This window comes from Mchenga conophoros, linkage group LG3 (genome assembly GCF_057382185.1).
Source record: "Mchenga conophoros isolate Kocher_MC1m ecotype Shallow Benthic linkage group LG3, M_conophoros_male_GT1.1, whole genome shotgun sequence".
NCBI lineage: Eukaryota > Metazoa > Chordata > Actinopteri > Cichliformes > Cichlidae > Mchenga > Mchenga conophoros.
Window position 1 is genome coordinate 31,136,611 of NC_140528.1, and position 26,472 is coordinate 31,163,082.

A 26,472-nucleotide genomic window follows, 5' to 3' on the forward strand; every position below is an offset into this window, starting at 1 on the left:
TAATAAGACTGATTCAGCACAGACAGTTATGTTAAACTTTCCTAGCAGTCCTTCACAAACAGGGAACAGTCTGTCTATTCTCTCCATCTGTCAGCTGCTGCTGGCTCTTCCTCCTCCTCTTCCTCACACACTGCTGAGTTTGTCCTGGTGGATCATCAGGGGTGCAAAGCCTCACAGATGATGTGCAGCAGTGGGTCCCTCAGTCTGTCCTCACTCTGGACACTTGCAGTCGTCACACATGGAAATGAAATGTGCGATAAGCTGCAGGATTCAAACACAAGTGTAACTTATAAACACATGTTCATACTTTTATTCCACAATCAGAGAGAAAGAAACAGAGAGAGAGTGCAGGACAGACAGACAGGTGACAGTCTCAGATGTACACACTGCTACACAACAGCACCAGAGAAGCAGGATTTAGTGTTTGTGTTATTACGAAACAAGAAGAGTTCCAGATGGTGCAGTGGACACATATGTGACTGCTGTGATTAAAGCATCTTTCTTTCAGCTTAACGAGTGAACCGTCAGCTCATTCAAACACACGTTAAAGTCCGTTTGGCTCGACACCACCGAACAGAGGCAGCAATATAACATAGCTAACATTAACAGTGCAGTGAATCCTGCTTGTGCCGTGATATTCAGGACTGCAAACCGAGCAGCATCACTGACTTTCAGCTTGTTGTGTTTGTGGATATATGACTGACTTATCCATAAAATCCATAAAATTATTATCCATAAAATCATCACAATCTCTGTAAGATTAAGGTCGACTACATATATATATTTTGAAGTAGAGGCTTTAAAACCAAGTTAACGCTGAAAGTACAAACATCACTAATGTCACATAACTTTGCCGACATGTGGCCAACAGTAATGATTTAATGTTCTTCGTTATTAAACATTCGCACATAAATAAGTGACATCATATTCAGTACTTACTTTTGACAGTTCACTCTTCGGCCGCTCCCTTCTGCCTTCTGCCGTATTTTGCGGCAAAATTATCCACACCCACCGCCGCAGTATGAATTGTGGGATATATGGGACCACGAAGCGTGCACCGGACCACGCTTGATATTTGGGGAAATCAACGGCGCATTTGGAGTATGCATTTGAAGTACACTTCGAATTGGGACTGCCCTTGTTGCGTGGCGGTGACGTAATCGCACTCAAAATGCGTACTTCAAGCGTGCGGTCTCTTAATTGGGACACAGCCTGAGAGACAGCTTTATCCATCAGGTGTCAGGATGCTGAATTATCTCCCTGCCCTGTCCCTCTCAACTATCACACACACATGAACTCATCTCCCTTTTTTTTTTCTTTTTTTTAAACTGAGGTCACAACTGTCACGTCACAGTTCATTCATCTCACCCCTCAAACCACCCATTACATGCATATGAACTCTTGCCAACAAACACTGTTGTGTATATCCATCCATCCATTCGCTTCTGCTTATCCTTTCCAGGGCTGTGGGGGGTGCTGGAGAGACTGCTCTCCTAAAGGTTTTAAATGATCTTAGATGTAACTGGGACGCCCAAAAGCTCTCGGTCCTGGTGCTACTGGATCTAAGCGCAGCCTTTGATACAGTAGACCACGCTATTCTTTTAAACAGACTGAAACACATGGTGGGCCTCTCTGGTGCTGTACACAACTAGTTCACTTCCCATCTCTCAGACAGAACTTTTATGGTGAGTATGGATACATGCTCCTCTAAGATCCATAAAATGACATGTGGTGTGCCTCAAGGGTCGGTTCTAGGCCCTGTACTTTTTAATTTGTATATGCTCCCTCTCGGCAGTGTCATCAGGAGGCATGGAGTGAACTTCCACAGTTACGCTGATGACACGCAGCTGTACATCTCCGTGTCTCCTGATGACACCAGACCAATGGATGCTCTTTTTAACTGTATTCTAGATATTAAATCTTGGATGGCAGAAAATTTTTTACAGCTTAACCAGGACAAAACTGAAGTTTTAATCGTCGGTCCCGAGGCTCAGAGAGAGAAACTCTTGTCTAAATTAGAGGCATTTTCACTATGTCCTTCGCTACAAGTGAAAAACCTGGGTGTTATTTTTGACTCTGAGCTTGGTTTTATCCCACATGTTAAACATGTAACCAAAATTGGATTTTATCATCCAAAAAATATAGCCAGAGTCCGCCCTATTCTCTCTCGGGCCAACACGGAGATGCTGATGCATGCTTTTATTACCAGTCGTATTGATTACTGTAATGCCCTGCTCTCTGGTCTCCCCAAAAAGAATATTTCTCCTTTACAACTTTTACAAAACTCTGCAGCTCGTGTGCTGATGAAGACTAGAGGGCGGGCCCACATTACACCGGTTTTAGAAGCGCTGCATTGGCTCCCCGTGTGTTTCAGGATCGATTTTAAAGTTCTTTTATTGGTTTTTAAATGTGTTAATGGTCTTGGGCCTTCTTATCTCTCAGATTTGCTTTTACCATATGAACCCTCGCAGACCCTGAGGTCCTCTGGTACTGACCTTTTGATCGTTCCTAAAGTCAGGACACATACTCACGGAGAGGCAGCTTTTCAGTGGTATGGTCCTCGTCTGTGGAACAGGGCCGCAGAGAACGTACATGTTTTTAAGAACAGGCTCAAGACCCACCTTTTTAACTTAGCTTTTACTTAGCGTTTATTTATTTTATGCTTATTTATTATATCTTGTTATTCTATTTACATTATTAATTTAGGTTTTACCTAATATTTATTGATTTTTTTCTTATTCTTTTTTTTTTTAACTTCTTACGCTATTTATATTTATATTTATATTGTATCCCATTCTTATTTATTTTATCTTTTTATCCTGTATATATTCTTATTGCATCATATGTCCAGTGTTTCCTAGGAGGGGGCTCTCTGCCTCCCTCCTGCTGTGTGCCCAGCCTGGAGGCTGCGGTCTGTGACCGGCTCCCGGTGCAGACAGCTCCCTGTGATAGTGTTTCCTCACCTGGCTCATGTGTGCCCAGTCCAATTTTACTCTTCAAGTGTGTGTACCATGCACTTTGTGCTACATTTTTGTATGAAAAGTGTTTTATGAATAAAGATTGATTGATTGATTGATTGATTGATTGGAGCCTATCCCAGCTGTCTTAGGGCGAGAGGCGGGATACACCCTGGACAGGTCGCCAATCTGTCGCAGGGCCAACACACAGGGACAGACAACCATTCGCACTCACATTCACTCGCGCATTCACACCTATGGGCAATTTGGATTAACCAATTAACCTATCCCCACAAGCTGTTGTGTATATAAGATTTTTAATTTTAATTTTATTCTTTCTTTCCTGTTTACAATCTGTGCATATGGTTTAGAACAAGGTTTCATGTCTTCACATATCAACATTTGAACTTTACTTCTTCCCGAGCCAGTCTGAGCAGTCAAACTGCATAATTTTAAACCAGCACATGAAGGTGTGGCCCTCTCACACTCTTCAGGTAGAGTCCCTCCTCGTTCCAGGAAGCAGCTCACCTGTGTGTCTGTGATTAGTGTTCTGGTGTGGAGTGGAGCTTGTTGTTGTGTCTCCGTTTAAAGAAACTGTAAGTTTGCTTTGTTTCCTCCTTTAACAGTTTGTCTTTCGGAACTTTACTGTTTGTGTCTGCTCTGTGATGTTTGGACCAGATGTTCATCTCTTATTTCAGGAAATACTATGATCACTCTCGTGTTTGAAGAAAATTCCACATGATTATAGATTATTGATTGTGCAACTCTGCACTGAAATATTTGTTACTCTGATGAACAGTTTTAACTGATCTCCTGAGCCCCAATGCACCCAGTAACGGGGGCAAATGGGGTGAACTGCCATTTAACTCTCCACAACGTCAAGTCTTTTATGCAAATATTGACATGTGTGGTATCCACAGAAACCTCAGAATCTTAGCATAAAGCTCATAAAAACAATTTCTACAAGCAAAAACAAGCAACAATTAAAAGAGGAGTCATGCAATTGCGCAAAAGTTCTCTAAACACAAATGGAGCAACAAACTAACCCGCCCTCATGTAAACAGGTAAACAATGCCCGGTTAGCAAGCAGAGCTGTAATTTTCAACAGACTCAGATCAATATTCACTGAATGTTTAGAACCACTACCATCAAGAATTACCATTTTAAGACCAGTGACAGACATGTGACTGGATTACGCAGCATTGTAAATTTAGGGTCTAGTAAAATTTTCTTTTTGCAACTTCTGATTGGTTGAACTTAGGCTAACGCAGCATTCTTACCATGGTTATATTGGCTCATATGATCAAAAAGAGGTGTCAATCATGTAAATCAGCCAATAGAAGCTGAAGTTACAGCCCTCAAAGTTTAAAGCACCAGGATCTATTTAAACTGGCTAAAATCAGAATCAGAATCAGAATACTTTATTGATCCCTGGGGGAAATTATTTTTTGTTACAGTGCTCCATTTTAAACCAACATTAAGACAAGACAGACAATACGCTAACTAAGAATAGTACAATATATACATATATATACATACATACATACATACATACATACATAAGTCACTTATAAATAAATATTTGGAAAAGAAACATGTGTAGTTGTAGCAGCAAACAGTGTGTTAAGTGGATGCGTTGTACAGGGAGATGGCCACAGGCAGGAATGATTTCCTGTGTCGTTCAGTGGTGCTTTTCGGTAATCTCAGTCTCTCACTGAAATGCAGGGCAAAATAGCTTGGATGCGATTGTGTGTGTAATTCTTTCAAAATATATATATTTTTAAAACCCAACATTTTTAGGAATGTAAATGAATTTAAATAAATTATGCTGTTTAATACCCAAGACATCTCAAGTCCAATTGGTGTCCAAAGTGTGCTAAAAATGGATAAAATAAACGATGCCTGGATATTTATTTAATAAAAGTGCTTTAATTTTTCACAGTTTCACTTCAGAAGCATAGATCTTTGCATATACAATGTTCTTGTGTTGATTACTGCTTTTCTAGACTTAAATGCGAACTAAATCCTATTTTCAAAGTTGGATAGTGTAGTGGTAAGACTAAACATCTTTGGAGAAGGAGTTGCAAGTTTGATTTCCACCCAGTATCCAGTATGGGTCCTGGCTAGACCACACACGATAACCCCCCCCCCCCCCCCCCCCCCAAAAAAAAAATAATGCCCTAGAGTGGCATGGTGAGCAGCATTTTACGTCTCTATCGTAGCTAAATGAGCCCTCATTCATTTGACCATATTTGATTCATGTCCTGGGATTCATCTACTCCCAGGTTAGATGACAGTGTGCAGGAATTTCCAAACCGGAGTGCATGACTTTGGGTAACTTGCATGAAACACAAAAAATGCTTTGAAGCAGTCATCAACAGACCTTAGACTTCTGCAAAAAGCAGAAACAAATCTACCTTCTAGTACCAGGCAAGATGGACATTTCCTTGGGGTTCCGTTGGTGCTGAATTCTGCTTCCTGATAAAAAGAAGCCTTTTCCTGACATTGCGTAGACACTCCTCCAGAAATTCATTTGCTGGCCTATGAGTTCTGCAAGGGCTGAACCCCACATCCTGTAATTTTTAAACAAATGAAAGAGGTCAGTAAAGTAAGATTTTCAGGGTTTTTATCGGTTTTCAGCGTTATTTTGTTATCGTTTTGATCGTTAACTCTGTTTTCCTGGGTCTTTTCACGTGTGTTATGTGTAGAGGCTAAGCCTACGCTTGAAGCCACTGAGGTGGTCGTTAACGGGGGTGACGCGATGTCACTGGTATGCAGGAATTAAGTTAACAGTCCAATAAATCCAGCAGTATGTATCTTGTCCTTTTTTGGTCTTTATTCTGTATCGACTTAGCATAACAGCGCAACGGTCACAAACTGTTTGCCTTCTTAATGACACACCTGACGCCGATTACGTGTGTCTACCTTAAATACCTTTACATTACATAATCAAAACAGAAAAAGGTGACCTCTAGTGACCACATAAGGTATTAACCCAAGAATGGCTCCTACATTATGAATAAATCTTCTTTTTTTTTGGTACCGGTACTAGTTTTATTTTGTTGTATTTATCCGCGACACATTAAAGGCCGGTCTGTCAAAATATTGTCGGGCATAAACCGGTCCGTGGCGCAAAAAAGGTTGGAGACCGCTGACTTAGATGACTGACATAATGTGTATACATCTTTTAAAATTATGGAAATTGAGGACATACAAACTGTATATTTATTTTTATAATCACAATGACATTCAGTATACTGATTGAAAAACTGACCAGCATTCAGGTTTAATTGAAGTGTAGATATTTACATATCCTGTACCATGGCAGTCCTTTAAACATAGACACTGATCTACTATTGATAATGCCAAAACTTTATTCTTGACTCTTATTGGCTTTATTCCTAAAGTTGGGCTGCAAGCAAAAACAGTTGCATCCAATAAAATTGGACAAACAAAAACTTTACTTTTCTATAGATTTCTTTTAAAATAAACAAATACAAAGACCAGAAGCTTTGAAAAAAAAAATAAACCAAACATTTTTGACTGGCCCCGTTTGTTTACATCACCCCAGTGCACACACTTTAGGAGCTGCCAATGGAGTTATTTTACTTGGGCCAGCACAGCGCAATGTCCCTGACGTTCTGACCAAGAAGCCCAAATGTCTCTCTCACACACATACACACACGCAGGCACACACACGCAGGCACACGCAGGCACACACACACACACACGCACACGCACACACACACCACCACCACCACTAACAACAACAAAAAAAAAAACCTTATAACCAGTGTTGGGTAAGTTACTTTAAAATAGTAACTTAGTTACATTACTAGTTACTTCTCTCAAAAGTAACTCAGTTACTTCAAGTTACTCGTTACTTTCAAAGTAACTAGTTACTAGGGAAAGTAACTTTGGTTTTACTCAGAATTCTCTTGTTAATGTGTTGCTTCCATAACTTTGCCAGTCTTCTAGCTTGCTTACTTGCCACAAGTGCACTGTGCCACCTACCAATAGAAAGGAAAAGATAAAGTGCATATTTCCACGAGAGAAATCCCACGCCTGGACCGTCATTGACTGCTGCCATGATTCTAGCCTACGTCACAGCGTCATGTGTGCTTTTTACATCCAACACAAAAACTGCAGTCGTGGTGCTTTCGATTGTACTCAGAACTCGGAAATTCTGCCTTCTGAATAGGAAGATGTTGGTAACACCAGACTGCAGATGAGCTGCATACATGGCTGGACTGGGACAGAAAATTGGCCCGGGCATTTTGACTAGAGACCGGCCCACCATTATAGGAAAAATCATAAAGCCTTTGAATGAAAATAAACACTGTTGTGACAGTGATGTACACTGTTCTGATGGTATATATGCATCAATCTATCAATCGTTTGTTGTAAGACTCAGATAATTATTTATTAAAAACTAGACATTTTAAATGAGAATAAGAAAGAAAAGTATTTCTTTGTACCCCCCTTTCCCTGTTAATGCCCTACATGCCCACCCTGGCAAAACTTTGCTAGACCCGCCCCTGCACAGTTACCAGCTGTCAGCTACATAAAAAAGGATCCTGGTGTTATTTGTCTCTCAGAAACAGTTCATAACTTCCCTTCAACTCATTCATGTCACCTAAAAGGTAAACCTGTTTCTCTATCACAGCTCTGATGATTCAGTAAGGACATCTCCTGGTTTCATCTTCATGTTTCCCTCTCACCAGATAACCAAACCGACATCATGACCAGCAGCTTTTTTGCAGCTGTGGCTCCAGCAAACATCAGCTGATACTAGAAATTAATATTAAATAAATTCTAACAATAGCTGATCAAGCTTAAACGTGCTGCTGTTGTTTAGCGCGACATCCGCTGGTTTCCTCTTTCGGCGCAAAGTGGGCGATAAACAAACAAGAGAGCCGATCAGCTGATCATTGATCAGTTTCATGATTGAAGTAGAAACGGGAGAGGGAGGGGGGAGAATGAGAGAAGAAGAGGCAGCTGTGCAGCAAAGACACAGAATAACTCCAGCTTTGTGCCTTTTTCATTGTAGCTGAATTACGGGACAAACTGTTCCTTTTCACCTCAATAAGAAACGCGTAATATTTTCTCTGAATACCAGACGGGACGGTTGGCAACTCTAATAACTTATGAACAAAATAAAGTTCAACATCATTAACTTCATAGCACCCACCCAGCTGTATAGAAACTCCGTCATGCTAGCTAGCACGCAGTACGGAAAAAGTCAGAATAACAAAAATAAACTCCACCTAAACTTGGTTTATATCTGACCCAGAGAGACTGCAGGTCATAACTTCTTACCTGAAGTTCAGTTCTCTTTTCCTTCTGCGTCCCTTTTCCTTCATCCACCTGCTGGCCTCCACCACTTGCTAATGTTACTGAATCTGTGGAAGCTCTGCGATAGCCACCACACGAAGTAACGAGTAACGACCCTATCTAAATCCCAGTAACGATTAACGCGTTCCTGATTTTGGCATAATAACTAGTTACCGTGCTCGTTACCACAATAATAACGTAGTTACTGTAACGCGTTACTTAACAACGTGTTAGTCCCAACACTGCTTATAACTGATTCAGTTTATGTACAAGAAATACTCACTTTTCTCTATAGTGCTCCATTAAGTGTAAAATAAGTATCCAGATCCTCCATCTTTCATTTATGGATAAGTGCTGGTGTTCTTCAAGACTGGCAACCAAAGATATCCCCCTCAGGTGAACCTCATGGATGTTCTAAATTTAAATAATTAAATTGAAAACATTTTTAATGTTAATTTTAGAATAATTGCACCTACTTGTGATGGCTGCAGTTCCAGCCACACAGTGCTAATATCTACGAAACATCAGTGTTACAATAGAGGCTTAACCATAACTCTACACTTACATTTTACTTTCTTTAAATATAAATTTAATTTACAGGCTAATAAAAAAACTGGTTTTGGTTTAGTATTAATATACTCATACAATCACATAATACTCTATCCTGAAATAAGTGCACACATTTTAGTTTACACTGTTATGTATGTATGATTTAATCTTTCTTTGTTTTCCGTGTTACTTCAGTGGCAGCTGCTCCCAGTCCCTTGGTCGATTAGCCAAGCGGTAGAAAATGGGTGGAGAAAGCCTATATGGAGACCTGCAAATTGGGTCATACGACAATTCTGGATCATGGGGGGAATGGAATTTGTTATGTTAGTTTTAGTTGGTTTTTGTGTGTTCTACACCTTTCTGTGTTTTGTTTTTGTTGGCTGGTCAGCTAAATTTCCCTTTTTTTTTCATTTAGGTAGGTTAGTTTGTTTAAGTTGGTAGTATTGTTTCTTGCCAGCTTTTCTAGCAACAAAGAGGTCTGTCACTTTGAACTCTTTTTATGGGCTCAAGTTTTTGAATTCTCTATACAATTTTACAAAGATAGTTTTGGGGTAAAAAAACAACAACAAACAAACTTTTTTTGCACTGCCTGACATTCCTTCACTGCTCGGTCCATCACAATACTCAAAAGTTAGCAAGGATAGCATTTCTCATTTTTAATCAGTAATTGTTATTTACTAGCTAGTCTTAAATGACTGTTCAGTACAGAAATGAAGCCCAAAAATCATGTTTTACAGTCCTGTGGTCTCAGCCTCAGATGCTTATTAAATCACACAAAGCTCATGTAGAAAGAAATGAACAAAATATCTTCTCCTTCATTTCTGTCAAACAAAGCTGTATGAAACGTTTCCAGCTGTTAGTATCATGGTTGCTAGGCAACCTGGGCAGCACGATAGAGGCTAGACCGTCCCATTTCACAAGCCTATAAGCCTCGCACTTCCGGCCTTAGCGGTCTTTGAGTACGCGGCCCTTGAGGACCATTGAGGCTGCGTACTTTAAGGCTGCAGAACCTGAATTGGGATACAGCCATAGAGTAGCTAGCACTGCCTCCATCTGTGAAGATGGCCTAAAGTCACCAAGGTCTCAGAGTGAGGATTGAAGATGGTGGCTAAATATTGGGGGTGGCAGTATAAATACTCAACATGCTGTTGCCATCACTTTTTCATTAGTAAGAAGCAAGCTAAGTGCAGGGAAGTGCAGGGATGATTTAATCAGTTTGTTCTTAAGCAGCAGACATTCAGGTTTTCCTTGTCTTTATGTTGTGATGAACACTTTGGCTCCTGCTGCCAGACTCTTAAGGTTTTATGTTTATTTTGTACGTTGTCTTCTTAATCAGTGGAATTTTCTTCTTTTACTGTTTGATGCTTTTAATTATTTTTAGTTGGTCAGTGTGTGGTTTATTGTGTTTCTTGCATAGCCTTCCATTGACGTCTTTGGATTTTTTATTAAACATTTTGAAATGTTTTCAGTCTCAATGAAGGCCCGCTTAAAATCATTTGAGTTAGTTGTGCTGGATTTGGTTGGACAATGCCAGCAATATTGCGTTAAATATGTTTATATCTGTCCCTCAATAACTAAAGAATGTGTAAAGTGCAGAAACAAACCCTAATACTTGTGTTTAATCTATTTCAAATTAAGTTTTCAAAGAAGAAAAAAGTTGTTAGGAGTTTTCTGCCCCTTTGTTAATTCTATTTCATGGATAAGACCAGATGCCCTCAGACTCTTGCACTCTCTGTCTATGCTAGGTAGGTAGTTCATTACTCTTCCAGTCTAATCTAGACTGTTCACCCTTTCCTTTTAAAATAGACTTCTTCATGAAACATATAAAAACACATATAAAAACAGAACAAATTGATTTGAATGAAGTTTGAATTACTTACATACTGTAACATCTCAGACATGAGGAAATGTTCAGTTAAACATTCCTTTGTTCACAAATGATGATTTAAGGCATCACAGAAAGTGATGGAGCAGAACAGGACGTCAGACTGTTATTTAATATGTTCAAAACAACTCTGTGTGATTTGGATTAAGACGTAAATCAAACAAACCACTGATCTGTGTTAATGTTTATACAGTCCTGTTAAATAACATAATGATGCTTTTCAATGCTCAGGTGTGCTTCAAACTAAAACTATGCTGCATGCAGTTACATTTTTTTTTAGTTTGATGATCTATAATCACATCCACATGATTATAGATTATTAAGTGACTGGAATCAAACAATTTGATGAACAAGTGATGTTTTATTAATTTATTTGTAAATCAAACTGTTTTGTCTTTTTATTTCTAAGAAGGAAATCTCTCTATTTGAAGTGATACAAAGCTGTATGCTGCCATTTCCTGTTGGTTGTTTTAAAATAAAATGACTAATGTTGGTTTGGTTTAGCTGCAGGGCAGATGTGACAAATGATGCTGCACAGTCTCAGTGTTCATGTGTCAGCCAGACAGTGTGAGAGAGAAAATGTGTTTTTTTTCATCAGTGTACCACCAAACTGCTTCAAAATTTACATTCACAGTGAAGCTTGACACAAGCTCCTTGGAGTCAGAGATCTATAGAAGGGTGCTGCTCTTGTGGCGACCTGCAGCAGGTGTTTATTGGCGTTTTCTTTCTCTTTTTCTGTTTGTTTTTAACTTTGTTTTAACTCTGTTCTTAACCGTGGTTTTAACTTTTTGCCGAGATAGAGATCTTTTACACCTTAGTTTTTATTGTTGTTGGCGATATTCACCTGGAGTCATTCACTCTCACTGACAATCACTTATACACGCGAGGAACTACTTGGATTACGGTGGTCCTGTTTGTCTATGTACGACTCTTCTAATGCTCGGACAGATGTGATTCTTGGTGAGGATTTATTTGCCCGGTCAAAGACTAATTTTGGAAAGCCCCGCCGCTTGAGAAAACGCGGGAAAAAAGGCAGCGTGCGTCAGGGTGTAAGAAAACTTCGGAGGAAGAATCGTGTTCCTCTGCCTTCTATGATTCTGGCCAATGTCCAATCTCTTAGGAACAAAATGGATGAATTGCAAGGAAATGTGCTTCATCTACGGGAAAACAGGGAGGCTTGTCTAATGGCGCTTACCGAGACATGGCTGACCGATATGGACAGTGACACTTCACTGCGAATCAGCGGCTTTGGGACCCCTGTCAGATTGGATCGAAACTGTGGAGTAATACGCAAATCTCACGGAGGAGGGGTTTGTTTGTATATCAACCAGGGCTGGTGTAATAATTTTACTGTGCGGGAGCGGTTGTGTCTTCCTGACATCGAGCTCCTTTCAGTATCTGTCAGGCCTTTTTACTTACCGAGGGAGTTCCCTCAAATCTTTGTCACTGTTGTTTACATTCATCCTAAGGCTGACGTTAAAGTTGCTGCCGATGCCATTTTTAAAGTGGTACACAATCTGCAGACTCTCTCACCGGATGCTCCTAATTTTATTCTTGGTGATTTTAACAATTGTAACCTTAAGAAATCACTGAACAATTTCTTTCAATATGTCACTTGTCCTACAAGGCATAACAAAATGCTGGATTTGTGTTATGGACCAATTAAGGGGGCATAGAAGTCTGTGGCTGGACCTGCGCTAGGTTCTTCGGATCACAATGTTATTCACCTCCTCCCTGCTTACAGATCTGTGATTAGGAGGGAGAGGGCCTGTGTGAAGCGGACTAATGTCTGGACAAAAGACAGTTGTGTTGCCCTTCAGGGGTGTTTTGATTGCACTGACTGGTCCTTGTTTCAAGAGAGCACTTCTGATTTGGATGCACTCACTGATGTGGTGTGTAGCTACATCTCTTTTTGCAAAGATTCTGTGGTTCCAGTCAGAGAATTTAAGATTTTCCCTGATAACAAACCGTGGCTCTCTAAAGATATTAAGGATCTGATTCTTAAAAGGAACATTGCTTTTAACGAGGGAGACGTTCCCACTATGAGAATATTGAGGAAGGAGGTGAGGGCTGCAATAAAGATCGCCAAGATGAGGTACAGAAATAAGATTGAGGCAGAACTCAGCAGTAACAACCTCAAAAGAGCTTGGCTTGGTATGAAAACAATGGCAGGGCTACACACGAAAGGTAAAAGTAGCATTACCTTAGAGGGGTTTACCTCTGACAAACATCTGGCAGACAGTCTTAACAGTTTTTACCTTCGTTTTGAGAACTTTGACTGCTCTAGGCAGACCAGCACACTGAGGGAAAAGACTATCACTCCCCCATCAATTTGTATTGATGAGAGGGGGGTAGCTAATCTTTTTAGATACACCAAAAGCAGGAGTCCTGGACCTGACAACATCTGTGGACAGGTACTGAGAACTTGTGCTGATCAGCTGAGTGGGATTTTTCACTATATCTTCTCACTTTCTTTAGAGCTACAGACAGTACCTAAGATTTGGAAACATGCTGTCATTGTTCCTGTTGCTAAGGGCAGTTCTCCTAAGGCACTGAATGATTTTAGGCCTGTGGCTCTGACTTCTTTAGTGATGAAGACATTTGAGAAGATAATTAAGAAGGAGATTTTAATGCAGGTTGAACACCATCTTGACCCCTTCCAGTTTGCCTATAGAGCAGGAAGAGGTGTGGAGGACGCTGTTGTCACACTCCTGCATCTCTTGTATAAGCTTCTTGAGGCCCCCCACACCCATGCAAGATTATTATTTGCTGACTTTTCATCTGCATTTAATACAATTCAACCCCTCTTACTTGCTGACAGGCTTTACAATCATTTCAAGCTTGACACTAGTCTGGTCGGCTGGGTGACAGATTTTCTGACTAATAGGTCACAATGTGTGAGGGTGAATCGTGTCTTTTCTGATGTGCTCTCCTCCTCTACTGGATCACCCCAGGGTTGTTGCCTCTCTCCCCTTCTGTTCATTCTGTACACGAATGACTGTCGCAGCAATCTCACAAACAGACACATCCTGAAGTTTGCTGACAACACAGTGATCGTCAGTCTTCTAGTGGGGGACGAGTCAGGCCATAGACAGGTTGTAAATGATTTTGTGAATTGGTGTGATGAGTCCTTCCTTTCACTTAATGTGTCAAAAACTAAAGACATGATTATAGATTTTAGGAAGTCCTCTTATAGCTCATCACCCACTATCATTAAAACTGCCGATGTTGGGATTGTTGAGAGTTATAAATATCTAGGTGTGGTACTTGACCATAAACTGTGTTTTGAATCTCATGTTGATGCCACTACTAAAAAAGTTCAACAAAGAGAGAATGTATGGATGAATAATTTGTGTTTCCTCCGCAGGTGAAGGTAGAAAGTGTGTGTGTGTGAGCTGATGTGATTTCAGCAGCATGGATCAGTGTGAGGACAGAGAGGAGGGAGTCCCTCCCTCTAAAAGCACTCTGTGTGGGGAACATGAGAGCCAGACCAAAGCTCAGAGGTGAGATGACCATCTCTAACTGTCCATGACTCTTCTCCATGTCACAGCTCAGCACTCACATCACTGCTCCATCATTATTCACAGGGACCAGCCTGGACCTCCACCCAGCTCTGTGTCCTTACAGAGTGATGGGTCTAAACATTTCATCATTGAATTTAAATCCCAGCATCTGTCTGCTGCAGAAAGGTGAGCTGTTAGTAACATGAACTCTTTTATATAACTGCTTGATGTTGCTGGATATAAACTGCAGTGCAAACACATCATTCCCTCAATCCCATTTAAACTGTATGTTAAAGAGCAACAGGACGTAGGTGCTCTTGCAGTTTTCCCCATTGCTTGTCTTGAATCTTGCTGATGGGGTTCAGACCTATGCAGAATCGCAGTGGGGACAGACCGTCTCTTTCGTAAATTCCCATTTGCTGGTGTTTTGCCCCTCAGGTATTTCTGCCAATTACTTTCTGTATGTATTATTGTAAGGTCTACCTTACAATATAAAGTGCCTTGAGGCGACTGTTGTTGTGATTTGGCACTGTACAACTAAAATTGAAATTGAATTGAAATTTCTTTCTCCCCCTCGTGTATTGAGCCATGTTTCGTTTCATCTTAGCTGCTGTGACACTTGGTTCAAGCCCAACAAGCTTCACCGAAGCTTCCATGGTGTGCTGAGGCAGGTCATTGGTCAATAGTTGTGATTGGTCCCTTCTGGGTATCCTTGGTGATCGGAACTGTCCAGCCTTCATTTAGCCACTCTGCGTGGCTCTCGTTAATTAGCATCAGGTTTGTTTGTGCAGCTCATGGAGTTTAGTCAGCTTCAACCAGTAGGTGTGAATCATGTCAGGACCTGGTGCTGTCCAACTCTTCATACTGGATACTTTTTCATGGATTTCCGCCACTTTAATGGTCAATGGATCTTGTTCAGGAAAGTTGCTGTGTTTTGCTCTTAGATCCACTAGCAGCTGACCTTTTTTGTTATGGGTTGCATCCTTCTCTGATATGCTCATCCAGTATCATTCTGTCTCTAGCCTGAGTGGTGGAGCTATTTGCTAGAATTATATGCGCATTCCAATATTCCGTAATCTCATCCTTTGTTATTCCAGTAGCCCACTTCCCATCAGTATTTCATGGTTCCTCAAGATGTGATGCAGATAGATATCAGAGCAGATGTCCATAGCATGTGATCATCCCAAATTTTATGCAACAAAACATCTTTTTACAAAGCACATCCAAGCAGTTTACAACATAAACGCACAAAGCTAACTCAGTTTTTCACCAAAGTACTAGTCCTGATATCTATCAGCATGTCTGTAGAGGAAACGCTTATTTCTTAAATCCAGCTTCACAGACAGTGTTAGGGCTCCATGGTCTAAATTGGCCTTTATGTATGCAGTGTTTCATGCCCAGTTTAATGCTGACATTTAGAAATATTCAAGTGTTGCAGAAGAATATGAACAAAATGGAAAACTAACGACAGGAAGAGAATGGCTGGATAATTTGGTTTGTTTGGGTTTTTTTGTTTTTTTTTTACATTTATTTATAGATTTTATTAAACTATTTGGATTTTTAAATCAAGGAAATAAACTTAAAGTATTTTTTTCTTTTTTCCTATCAGGATCAATCTGATATCTGATCCCCATGAACCTGGCACCAGCTGTGTGTCCTTCAAGAGTGACCAATCAAAGGATTATATTGAAACATTTAAATCAGGCCTCTGTCCTCCTGCAGAGAGGTAATGTGTGTCTAAATGTTGTTGTGACTCAGTGTTTATGAATAAATCCTCCACCATGATCAATGTCAACTCAGCTCTTTTTCACACACATTTCTATTTTCATATGTGAAGCAGTGTGTGTTGGAGTGTTTCCACGAACACAGCAGTTAGAGTTTAAAGAATGCATGTGGGAGGAGGCGTTTCTTTAGCGAAGAAAAAAATGTAGTTGTTGTAGTCCTCTATCATCCAGTTTCATTCTCATTGAGACGGGATTTACAGTTCTCTCACAAATGGCATCAAAGCAAAACCTCCTCCATCCAAGCCTCACATAAAGAACAATGTTAAAACGGCTGAAATTTCAAAAGTGGAGGGTATCTTTACACTGTCACCACATAAGTATAACAAATTCTACAAAGATGAAAATTTTATAGTTTGTATTACTTTTGTATTACTCTGGATGTTGGTCCTGAGTTTTATTCCACCACCTAGCCAGGGTCTTTCTATGTGGAGTTTACATGTTCTCCCCATGTTTGGGTGAGTTCAGTTAGTGGTGTTAGGTAAATTGGTCAATCTAAATTGCCCATAGGTCTGAATGTGAATGGTTGTCTGTGAATGGTGTTAGCCCAGCAACAAATTGGCGACCTGTCGAGGGTGCAGCCTGCCTCTATGGTAGCTGGAAAAGGCTACAGTCCCACATGACCCCTAAGCAGAAGAAAATGGATGGATGGATAATCTGGACATTTGTACAGATGGCTCTCTATTTAAAACCCAGCAGTTCTTTGCCCCAACAATATAGATTCTGATATCTTGTGAGAACTGCCCTAGCATTAGCATAGACACACTTTAGAAATTATTGCTTTTTTGTTACTATTATTATTATTATTATTATTTTTATGTCAAGGACCAGCATCTTGACTAATTGGTTATGTTTATTATTATTCTTGATCTTCATGATGCCTCCACAGAGTGGACCAGGAGAGCTCAGAGCTTCCCAGTGGTCAGGCTGCCCAGCAGCATCAAACACAGCTGGACTCCATATTTATGGTCTGTACATATACAACAACTATTTTTGTTGGATGAGGAGGCAGGGGTATTTGACAGACCTCTGCCTCCTCTAAACTGCATGACATAATTATGTCACGCAAATACATGTCAAATGCTGGCTCTGTTTGTAGGGCCCAGTAAACTATTAGCTAAAAATTAGCTTCTTTCTAGCTAATTAGTAAGAATTATAGAAAAAATATTCCTTGGTGTTTCATGAAATGTCTTCATCAAGTTTTTAAAAGAAGTCAAGGTTTGGATTTCATTAGGACTCTGGATATTACACATAATTGAATTGCTTTCTATGAATTTAGCCTTTACTGTGAACAATTGGTTGTAAAACAGAGGTTGCAAAAATGTTCAACCCAGTGGTTGCATCAGGGTGTAATTAACATGTGGCAGAGGTGAGATGTCACATAACCTTGACATTAGCTGAATATCATATCTTTCATTTAAGAGCTCATATTTCCTTATTATATCAACCAATTCACTCGCAAACTGCAGGTTTACTTTTGGTTCCTAAGGTTTCTAACAGTAGAATGAGATGAATAATTCTGAAGATCCTCTCCTGTTAAATCAGAGACCAGTTTGGTTTCAATAGAAAGACACCTGTCTTTTAAGGCTTCCAACTTTCATTTGTCCTTGTAGTTACGGTCAGTGGTGAGCTTAAGCTGAGAAACTTCTGATGATGCTTCTCTTTTCTAAGCTTCTCTCTGCACTCTCATTTATACAAATACTTCGTGTCTCTGTTCCACCTCTTGTCACTTGCATTTTGCTCTGTTGTCTCTCAGTATCTATGGCCCACCTGCCCACCCTCATTCATGAAGTATTCCATTGCAGGTCTTGGAAGACAAAATGATCACTTTTGTAAAAGAAGAACTTAAAAAGATACAGAAGGTTCTGAATCCAGATTACGCAGAATGCTCACAGAGTCAAACGGAGAATAACCAGGCATTCAAGGGTGAGGAAGAATGCCATAAGGACAGTAGAGAATCATTAGTAAACATCATACTGAACTTCCTGAGGAGAATGAAGCAGGAGGAGTTGGCTGATGAAGTGCAGAGCAGTAAGAGGATTTCTCAAATGATTTAAGCTGCTAGATAAACTGGGGTTCTAGTATTGATTCAATAAATACACATATATATTCAAAATATGTGCATATAATAATTCCTATTGATATTTTTGTCTATTGACTCATTTAGGAACTTTAATTAGGAACGCTGAGTGGACTAAGCATCAACTTAAATCTACTTTGAAGGAGAAGTTCCAGTGTGTGTTTGAGGGGATCGCTAAAGCAGGAAACCCAACCCTTCTGAATCAGATCTACACAGAGCTCTACATCACAGAGGGAGGGACTGCAGAGGTCAATGATGAACATGAGGTCAGACAGATTGAAACAGCATCTAAGAAGCTAGACAATCTGGAGTCTACAATCAGACATGAAGACATATTTAAAGGCTCACATGAAAAAGATGAACCAATCAGAACAGTGCTGACAAAGGGAGTGGCTGGCATTGGGAAAACAGTTTTAACACAGAAATACTCCCTCGACTGGGCTGAAGACAAAGCCAACCAGGACGTCCAGTTCATATTTCCATTCACCTTCAGAGAGCTGAATGTGCTGAAAGAGGAAAAGTTCAGCTTGGTGGCACTTGTTCATTACTTCTTTAAAGAAACCAAAGAAGCAGGAATCTGCAGCTTTGAAGACTTCCAGGTTGTGTTCATCTTTGATGGTCTGGATGAGTGTCGACTTCCTCTGGACTTCCACCAAACTACAATCCTAACTGACCCTAGAAAGTCCACCTCAGTGGATGCGCTGCTGATAAATCTCATCAGGGGGAAACTGCTTCCCTCTGCTCGCCTCTGGATAACCACACGACCTGCAGCGGCCGATCAGATCCCTCCTGGATGTTTTGACATGGTGACAGAGGTCAGAGGATTCACTGACCCACAGAAGGAGGAGTACTTCAGGAAGAGATTTAGGGATAAAAAGCAAGCCCACAGAATCCTCTCCCACATCAAGACATCACGAAGCCTCCACATCATGTGCCACATCCCAGTCTTCTGCTGGATCACTGCTACAGTTCTGGAGGATGTGCTGAAAACCAGAGAGGGAGGACCACTGCCCAAGACCCTGACTGAGATGTACATCCACTTCCTGGTAGTTCAGGCCAAAGTGAAGAAGGTCAAGTATGATGGAGGATCTGAGACAGATCCACACTGGAGTCCAGAGAGCAGGAAGATGATTGAATCTCTGGGAAAACTGGCCTTTGATCAGCTGCAGAAAGGAAACCTGGTCTTCTATGAATCAGACCTGACAGAGTGTGGCATCGATATCAGAGCAGCCTCGGTGTACTCAGGAGTGTTCACACAGATCTTTAAAGAGGAGAGAGGACTGTACCAGGACAAGGTGTTCTGCTTCATCCATCTGAGTGTTCAGGAGTTTCTGGCTGCTCTCCATGTCCATCTGACCTTCAGCAGCTCTGGACTCAATCTGCTGGAAGAACAAAAAAGTTCCCAGAAATTTAAAACAATAGATCCTACATTCTTCTACCAGAGTGCTTTGAACAAAACCTTACAGAGTCGAAATGGACACCTGGACTTGTTCCTCCGCTTCCTCCTTGGTCTTTCACTGCAGACCAATCAGGTTCTCCTACAAGGTCTGCTGACACAGACAAGAAGTAGCTCATTGACCAATCCCGAAACAGTTCAGTACATCAAGAAGAAGCTCAGTGAGAATCTGTCTGCAGAGAAAAGCATCAATCTGTTCCACTGTCTCAATGAACTGAATGATCTTTCTCTAGTGGAAGAGATCCAACAGTACACAAGTTCAGGAAGTCTGTCCACAAATGAACTGTCTCCTGCTCAGTGGTCAGCTCTTGCCTTCATCTTACTGTCATCAGAAAAAGATCTGGAAGTGTTTGACCTGAAGAATTACTCAGCTTCAGAGGAGGCTTTTCTGAGGCTGCTGCCAGTGGTCAAAAACTCAAATACAGCACTGTAAGTAAATTTGTGCTCATCCCTTCATTTTCAAAATACTTAACGGAGAATCCATCCATTTTCTCCTACTTATCGGGTCAGGAGGTGTAGAGTGGGTGGAAGTGCTGGAGCCTATCCAATCACCCTTAACGGTGGGAGTCAGGGTATACCTTGGGCTTTTCACCAATCTAATGCAGGATTAACAAAGAGAAACAGACAAGTATTCATACTCAATTACTGAATTAATCTTAAAGTGAAGTTGATTCTGTTCATATGGGCATAATAGTCTCACTGGGAGGGACGTTTTGTCATTCAAGTGACATCTTCAGTCTCAGATGACAACAATAGGTTTTAGGTAAACCATTGTGGATTTTTTTGTCAGAAATGTTATTGTGTTTCAGACTTGGTGGCTGTAACCTCTCAGAGAGAAGCTGTGAAGCTCTGACCTCTGTTCTCAGCTCACAGTCCTCTAATCTGAGAGAGCTGGATCTGAGTAACAACAACTTGCACGACTCAGGAGTGAAGATGCTCTCTACAGGACTGCAGAGTCTGTGTTGTACACTGGAAACTCTCAGGTAAGCAAACTTTTCCACTTTAATTCAAAAAGTCAGAATTTCTGGATAATTATTATTGCATATACAGCTGAACTTTAGAAAAATGTAAAATTACATTTTGACATGTTACATGCATGATGAGATTCTTATTTGCTATCTAAAAATGTTTGATGTGCAAATTCTGTTTTAGATTTGTTTGTATAAATTACTTAGGCAATGATCATTCAGAGATTGAGGGCCATTTGTGTTCAAAGCATTTTAGTTTCCTTTTATTGTTATGAACCTTAAAGTCAGGGCTGAGATAGGACTGTAGAAAAATAGGAGAAAGCAACATTTGGCATTTAACTAGATTGCCAAAAGAAAAAGTATATTGTATATACATCCACAGAGATGCTGAGACACATTTGTCAGTGATTTTTCCTGAGGTCACCTGGTATTTTGGGCTCTAAAACACAAGTAGAGTCTTGATTAGTGATCCAGCCAAAAGAGTTAACTTGTCAAACAGTAATTCTGCAAATGTACTACTTATAAAGTTAGGGAGACTAAAAAACTTGGATGAGTGACATCGACTGAAAATGCTATGTCCAGATACAAAAATCAACAAGACTGTGTCTACAAATTATGGAACAAATGAAGTTGGGAAGACTTTTTTTTTTTTTTTTTTTTTTTTTAATTCTAGTGAAAAACATTTCCAAGAATCTGCAGAAATCTCAGGTGGCACTGTCCTGATGTGGTTGTGGACCCATGCAGTAATTTTCAAGAAGAAATCAAGTCTGTTGTTAATACAGTGCCAACTCAGACCCAAAGATAACAAGCATCCAGTATTAAATTAGTTTAGTCTGTTTACCCTGCGCACAGACAATCTGAAGGAATCATTTGCTGAAAACCTGGACTGGAGTAGAAAGTTTACTAGAAAATGTGAGTGCATCTTAATCGACAATCTCTACTACGGCCAACACTAAAAACCAATCAACAGATCTACACCATATCAACAGTGATCCTTGAAATTTTTGGCTACAAGACAAACATCCACAAGGAGAATTACCCTCCATGAAGGGGTATAGAGGCCAAGATGAACCATAAAGGAAAGTTTGTCAACTATCAGAACTGCAGCAAAGACATCCCTGAAATACAAAGCAATAAGGCCTTACCTGATGATTAGCTAACTGCCTAAAGAAGCATATCAGAGAATATACATACAGAATATATGTGTAGGTGTTCCTAATATTAGGCCAGATTGATCTATGAACTGCACTCATTAGTTAAAGGCATCTGTATTGTTATTGGTATGATTTTTAGAAAAAAAACAAGCCCTTTGTTTCCTTGATATCAATTTGATACAGAAATGTACAGTTATGCACGAACTACATATAGTTCCTAGAGTTTTCAAAAGTAGATGTGGATTATTAAAAAAAAAAAAGAGAGAGAGACAACAAATATTATAGTTGTAGTTGTCTCACTATAAATAAAGAAAAAGACAACTGAAGAAAATGAGAAAAAAAATGAAGTACATAAGAGAGCTGTCTATTGATGAATTGTTGTTTGGTGTATTTTCAGTCTGTCAGGCTGTCTGATCACAGAGGAAGGCTGTACTTCTCTGGCTTTAGCTCTGAGTTCCAATCCCTCTCATCTGAAAGAGCTAGATCTGAGCTACAATCAACCTGGAGACTCAGGAATAAAACTGCTGTCGGCAGGATTGATGGATCCATCCTGGGGACTAGACACTCTCAGGTATGAGGAGAATGTCTAATAGAAGAGGAGGAGCTGGGAACATTTCTTTCCATTTTTCCTATGCTCACAAAAGAAACATTAGTCCACTTTGTCAAGAAAATTGAGAGATACTTACAAATTGGGACACCAAGAACTTGCCCAGGAACAATAATTTTAACTGGCTATAGCTCTATGCTGCCCTCACTAAAGTTTGTTGCAGGCAATGTAATTTCAGCTATACAGCTAGCTTAACATTCTTTATTCCCAGCACTTCATCCTCCAAGAAACAGGCTGCTTGTTGTGTTTGGAAGGATTTAATGATGAAAATAAATTCTCTAATATTTCTCCAATGAAAGATACATGACCACAAATTAAACATCTGCTGAAAAAAATACAAGCATCTACCTGCCTCCATGTGATTTAACTCAAAATAGTGTCAAAACTTACTAATACACATTAAATGTATAGGAACTTACGGATGAAGCCGATATTGTGGACTTTAACAGCAGGATTGCAGAGATTGCCATCAGATTACAAATGTTTTTACTGTAGCAGCTAAAGAGCACACTACTTCCTGTAGACCACTTCCTCTACAAAAAAGACATTCTGCTTAGTTACCACTAGGTGGTAGTAACACTTCTTAAATAACTATAATATGTCTGTTCCATGACACTCCCTGCCTGGCATATTAACCCTTTAAGGCCGGTCATAAATTGTCCAAAATGTCTTAGCATACTGAAGCATAAAGTGCTAATTTTGGCAATACCAAGAGCTTGAGCCCAATCCTGAAATACAACCTCACACAAATTCCCTAATGCTTCCATCTTTATTTTAAGCTTCTTCTTTTTTTTCCTGGACTTTTTGAACATTCTATAAAGATACCACATTTACAATGATACTAGGTTTTTCAACTATTCTAACATGCATGCTTCCCTTAGGTACTTTATTTTAAACACCTGTGGCAATGAATGTTATTGGAACACCTGAATTCGATGATTTAGATGGGTGAATTCCATGGGTTTATACTGAATATAAAGTATGGAGTATTATGTTGAGAAACTGATATTATAAGATAACTCTGTAATGTGATCTACGAAAATATGAATCAGTTGATTTTAAAGGAACCTCTCTCACAGAGCTCTGCAAAAGTTTCCCGGAAGGACCAGTAAGTCCCACATTTATCTAAAAAGTGATGCTCATGCGCAATGTAGATTATTCCTTGCTGACTGAAGGAGTAACTTTCTGTAGGTAATCAGTAAAGTGAGACAAAGGATTATGATGTATGTATGATGTAAAAATGTTGTACTGTTCCTTTTGTTAGTGTGTAATAGTATGTGTATGAGAGCCATGTAATAGCCATGTGTGCATGCTAAGACTGTGCTGGTCTGACACCCCCCCCCCCCCCCTCCTCCTTTCAGGGTGGAGCCTGCTGGAGTCCAATGGCTGACACCAGGTCTGAGGAAGTGTAAGTGTGTTTTTAATGGGATTCATGAAAACAAAGCAGCACACATTCAACCATCTTCATCATTCACATCTCTGATGTCAGGAGTCATCATCAAAGTGTCAATCAATGAACAGATGATGGATCAATAACTGCAGCTGGGTTGTGTTTGTTCTCTCCATCAGATTCCTGTCAACTCACAATCGACACAGACACAGTTCACACAAAGCTCCAACTGTCTGACAACAACAGGAAGATGACACATGTGGAGGAGGTTCAATCATATCCTGATCATCCAGACAGATTTGATCGACTTACTCAGCTGCTGTGTAGAAATGGTCTGACTGGTCGCTGTTACTGGGAGGTCGAGTGGAAAGGAACGGTTCTCATATCAGTCACTTACAGAAGAGTCAGAAGGAAAGGAAACAGTAAAGCGTGTATCTTTGGATGGAATGATCAGTCCTGGTGTCTGTACTGCACTAATGATGGTCCTGATTCTGTCAGGCACAACAACAAAGGAATATCCATCAACTCCTCCTCCTCTGTCTCTAACAGAGTAGCAGTGTATGTGGACTGTCCTGCTGGCACTCTGTCCTTCTACAGAGTCTCCTCTGACACTCTGATCCATCTGCACACCCTGAAAACCACATTCACTGAAACTCTTTATCCTGGATTTAACCTCTGGTTTCCTGGTGCCTCAGTGAGTCTGTGCTGAATTGAATGTAAAGAGTGTCCTCCTGTTAGATAAACACTCTGACTGTACATGTCTCTCTTTCACTCAGAAACACGTTTTCAGATTCATGGATTCAATCAGTTGATGTTTTAAACTGTTCTTGTAAACTTCTTCCTCTTCAGTCCTTTAAAGATGGAAGCTCCCGTTATTCCAGGCTCCACATGCTGTTTTTTCTGTCTTTTTCCACTCAAAGCTTCACAGTGAGTATCAGTACGTTGTGTTTCTCTGAAGCTCAGTTCACAACCAGCTCCTCTGCATTTTCAACAAGTCTGAGCTCATTAAAATGAATCCAAAGGTTTGATTTTTCTTTCTTAATGGGATTTTTCCAAAACTCTTGTTGGGATGGAATTATTTGAAGTGCCGCAATTCCATGATTTGAATTAACTAAAATGCCATATAACTGTATAGTGTAGTATTAAGTAGACACGGCCCTGGGAAATAAAGGCATTAGACTACGTGTCCTTGGGGGTTAGAATGCTGTAGACTCTTGCCCACGCTTGCCTGGGAAAAGCAGATAACAGGGGACCATCTTCTAGTGGAAAGTTACTGAAACACTGTTGTTTAGGCTAGAATGAGAGAGCTGGTAATATAACCGTTAGGGGCACACCACCCTTTTGAGATCCGCGGCAATGTGTCATGGAGGATGCATCTTCCTTCTAGAAGTAATTGTGTAAGAGAATAAAATGTGAAATGGTCTACTGAGTAGTGTTTTGTCTTCCATTGGATGCCTATGAGGAATCAAAAAGTGTTGAAGTGTTGATATTTAACACTCTCCACGTGCTCTTACTGTTTCACTCATCATTGGAAGCTCATTATTTGAAAATGTTTCAGCCAGCTGAAAATATTGGATTGTACTGAGGGATCATAATGCATGTGGCTTATCTAATAAATATTAAAGGCTACATTACCATTTAAAACTGAACACTTGGGAGTGTTTCCTGAAAACCCTCTCTTGTCTGATCATTTCCTGATAACATTTCAATTTACAATAATTGACACAGCAGCGGGGAGTAGACTCCATCACGGTAGATGTTGGGTCTGCGCTTGCAGGTGTTAAATTATAATATTATTTTATGCCATGTTAGACCCCTAATTAAAGATTGTGAATTATTATGTAGTCTTAGTTTGCATTATTCTCCTGAATTAGAAGAAGCTGATAACTATTGCATTAGTTAAACTGATTTGCATTACATTAGACTGCTGATTTATTGTGGATGAATGATATTGTTTTATGATGTTATAAGAAATACTGGTTGCAGAAAGTCATCGCCTTATTTGTCTGATTAGAAGAGAACGGAACATGCTGGAGTTTTCTGCCCCATCTCAGCAGGAGCAGATAAACAGGGAGCCAAGTTCGTAGCTTAGGCGCCGTGTGAGAGAAAAGCATGTGAATGTTTAGGCTTTTATGATAAGGTGGAGGCACCAGAGGCTATAAGAGTTTGATCAATGCTCCACCATTTTGAGATCTGAGGCTGTCTGCATACAGAGTCCATCTCCCACGCGTGTGACTATTAAAATCATCGTTTGACTTAACCCGGCCAGACCAGTGTTGTTATTGTGGTTTTTCCTCTTGTCTCCATCCCCAATTTTGAACTCGTAACACAGGCCACGCTGGTTCAGAGATTTTTCACCTGTCAACAAAGCAAGACAAACAGCTAAACCGGTTTTTAACTTGTGGCGCAAGGGAAGCCAATCGGAACCAGGCTCTTGGAGCTAAACGCTCCACCTGTTTTCAGCCAACTCCGACCCCGGCCTCCGTTCACAGTCCTTCTTTTGAATGCAGTTACAGTTTACACAAGCACCACCCACTGTAAAACCCATATGGTCATAAAAGGTTAAAGCACTGTGTGTGTGGGTGTGTGTCTCTGTATATGTGACTTCTTGCCACACAATACATGCTTACAACTGTTTAACCACATTTCTTAGTTATCCAAAGGTAATCTCCCCACACCCGTATGTGGCTTAACCTCTTTAATGGCTCACCATACACAAGCATCGGTGAGCCCCTAAATGCCCGGGAGTAGGGATGGGTACCGGTGTCCGGTGCCATGATGGCACCGGTTCTGACATAAACGGTAGTA

General features: G+C 40.3%; 1 protein-coding gene across 1 annotated transcript; it reads left to right on the forward strand.

Annotated features, from left to right (window-relative positions):
- The first annotated feature begins 3,493 nt into the window (after nucleotides 1–3,493).
- On the forward strand, nucleotides 3,494–25,357 carry LOC146578126 (protein NLRC3-like). Its single transcript, XM_085257617.1, has 11 exons — nucleotides 3,494–3,553; nucleotides 14,093–14,228; nucleotides 14,313–14,414; nucleotides 15,838–15,954; nucleotides 16,899–16,977; nucleotides 17,815–18,040; nucleotides 18,177–19,974; nucleotides 20,355–20,528; nucleotides 22,065–22,238; nucleotides 23,636–23,682; nucleotides 23,844–25,357. Exons 2-11 carry the CDS (start codon nucleotides 14,140–14,142, stop codon nucleotides 24,371–24,373), a joined length of 3,336 nt encoding a protein of 1,111 aa, XP_085113743.1. The 5' UTR covers nucleotides 3,494–3,553; nucleotides 14,093–14,139; the 3' UTR covers nucleotides 24,374–25,357.
- Nucleotides 25,358–26,472: the final 1,115 nt, after the last annotated feature.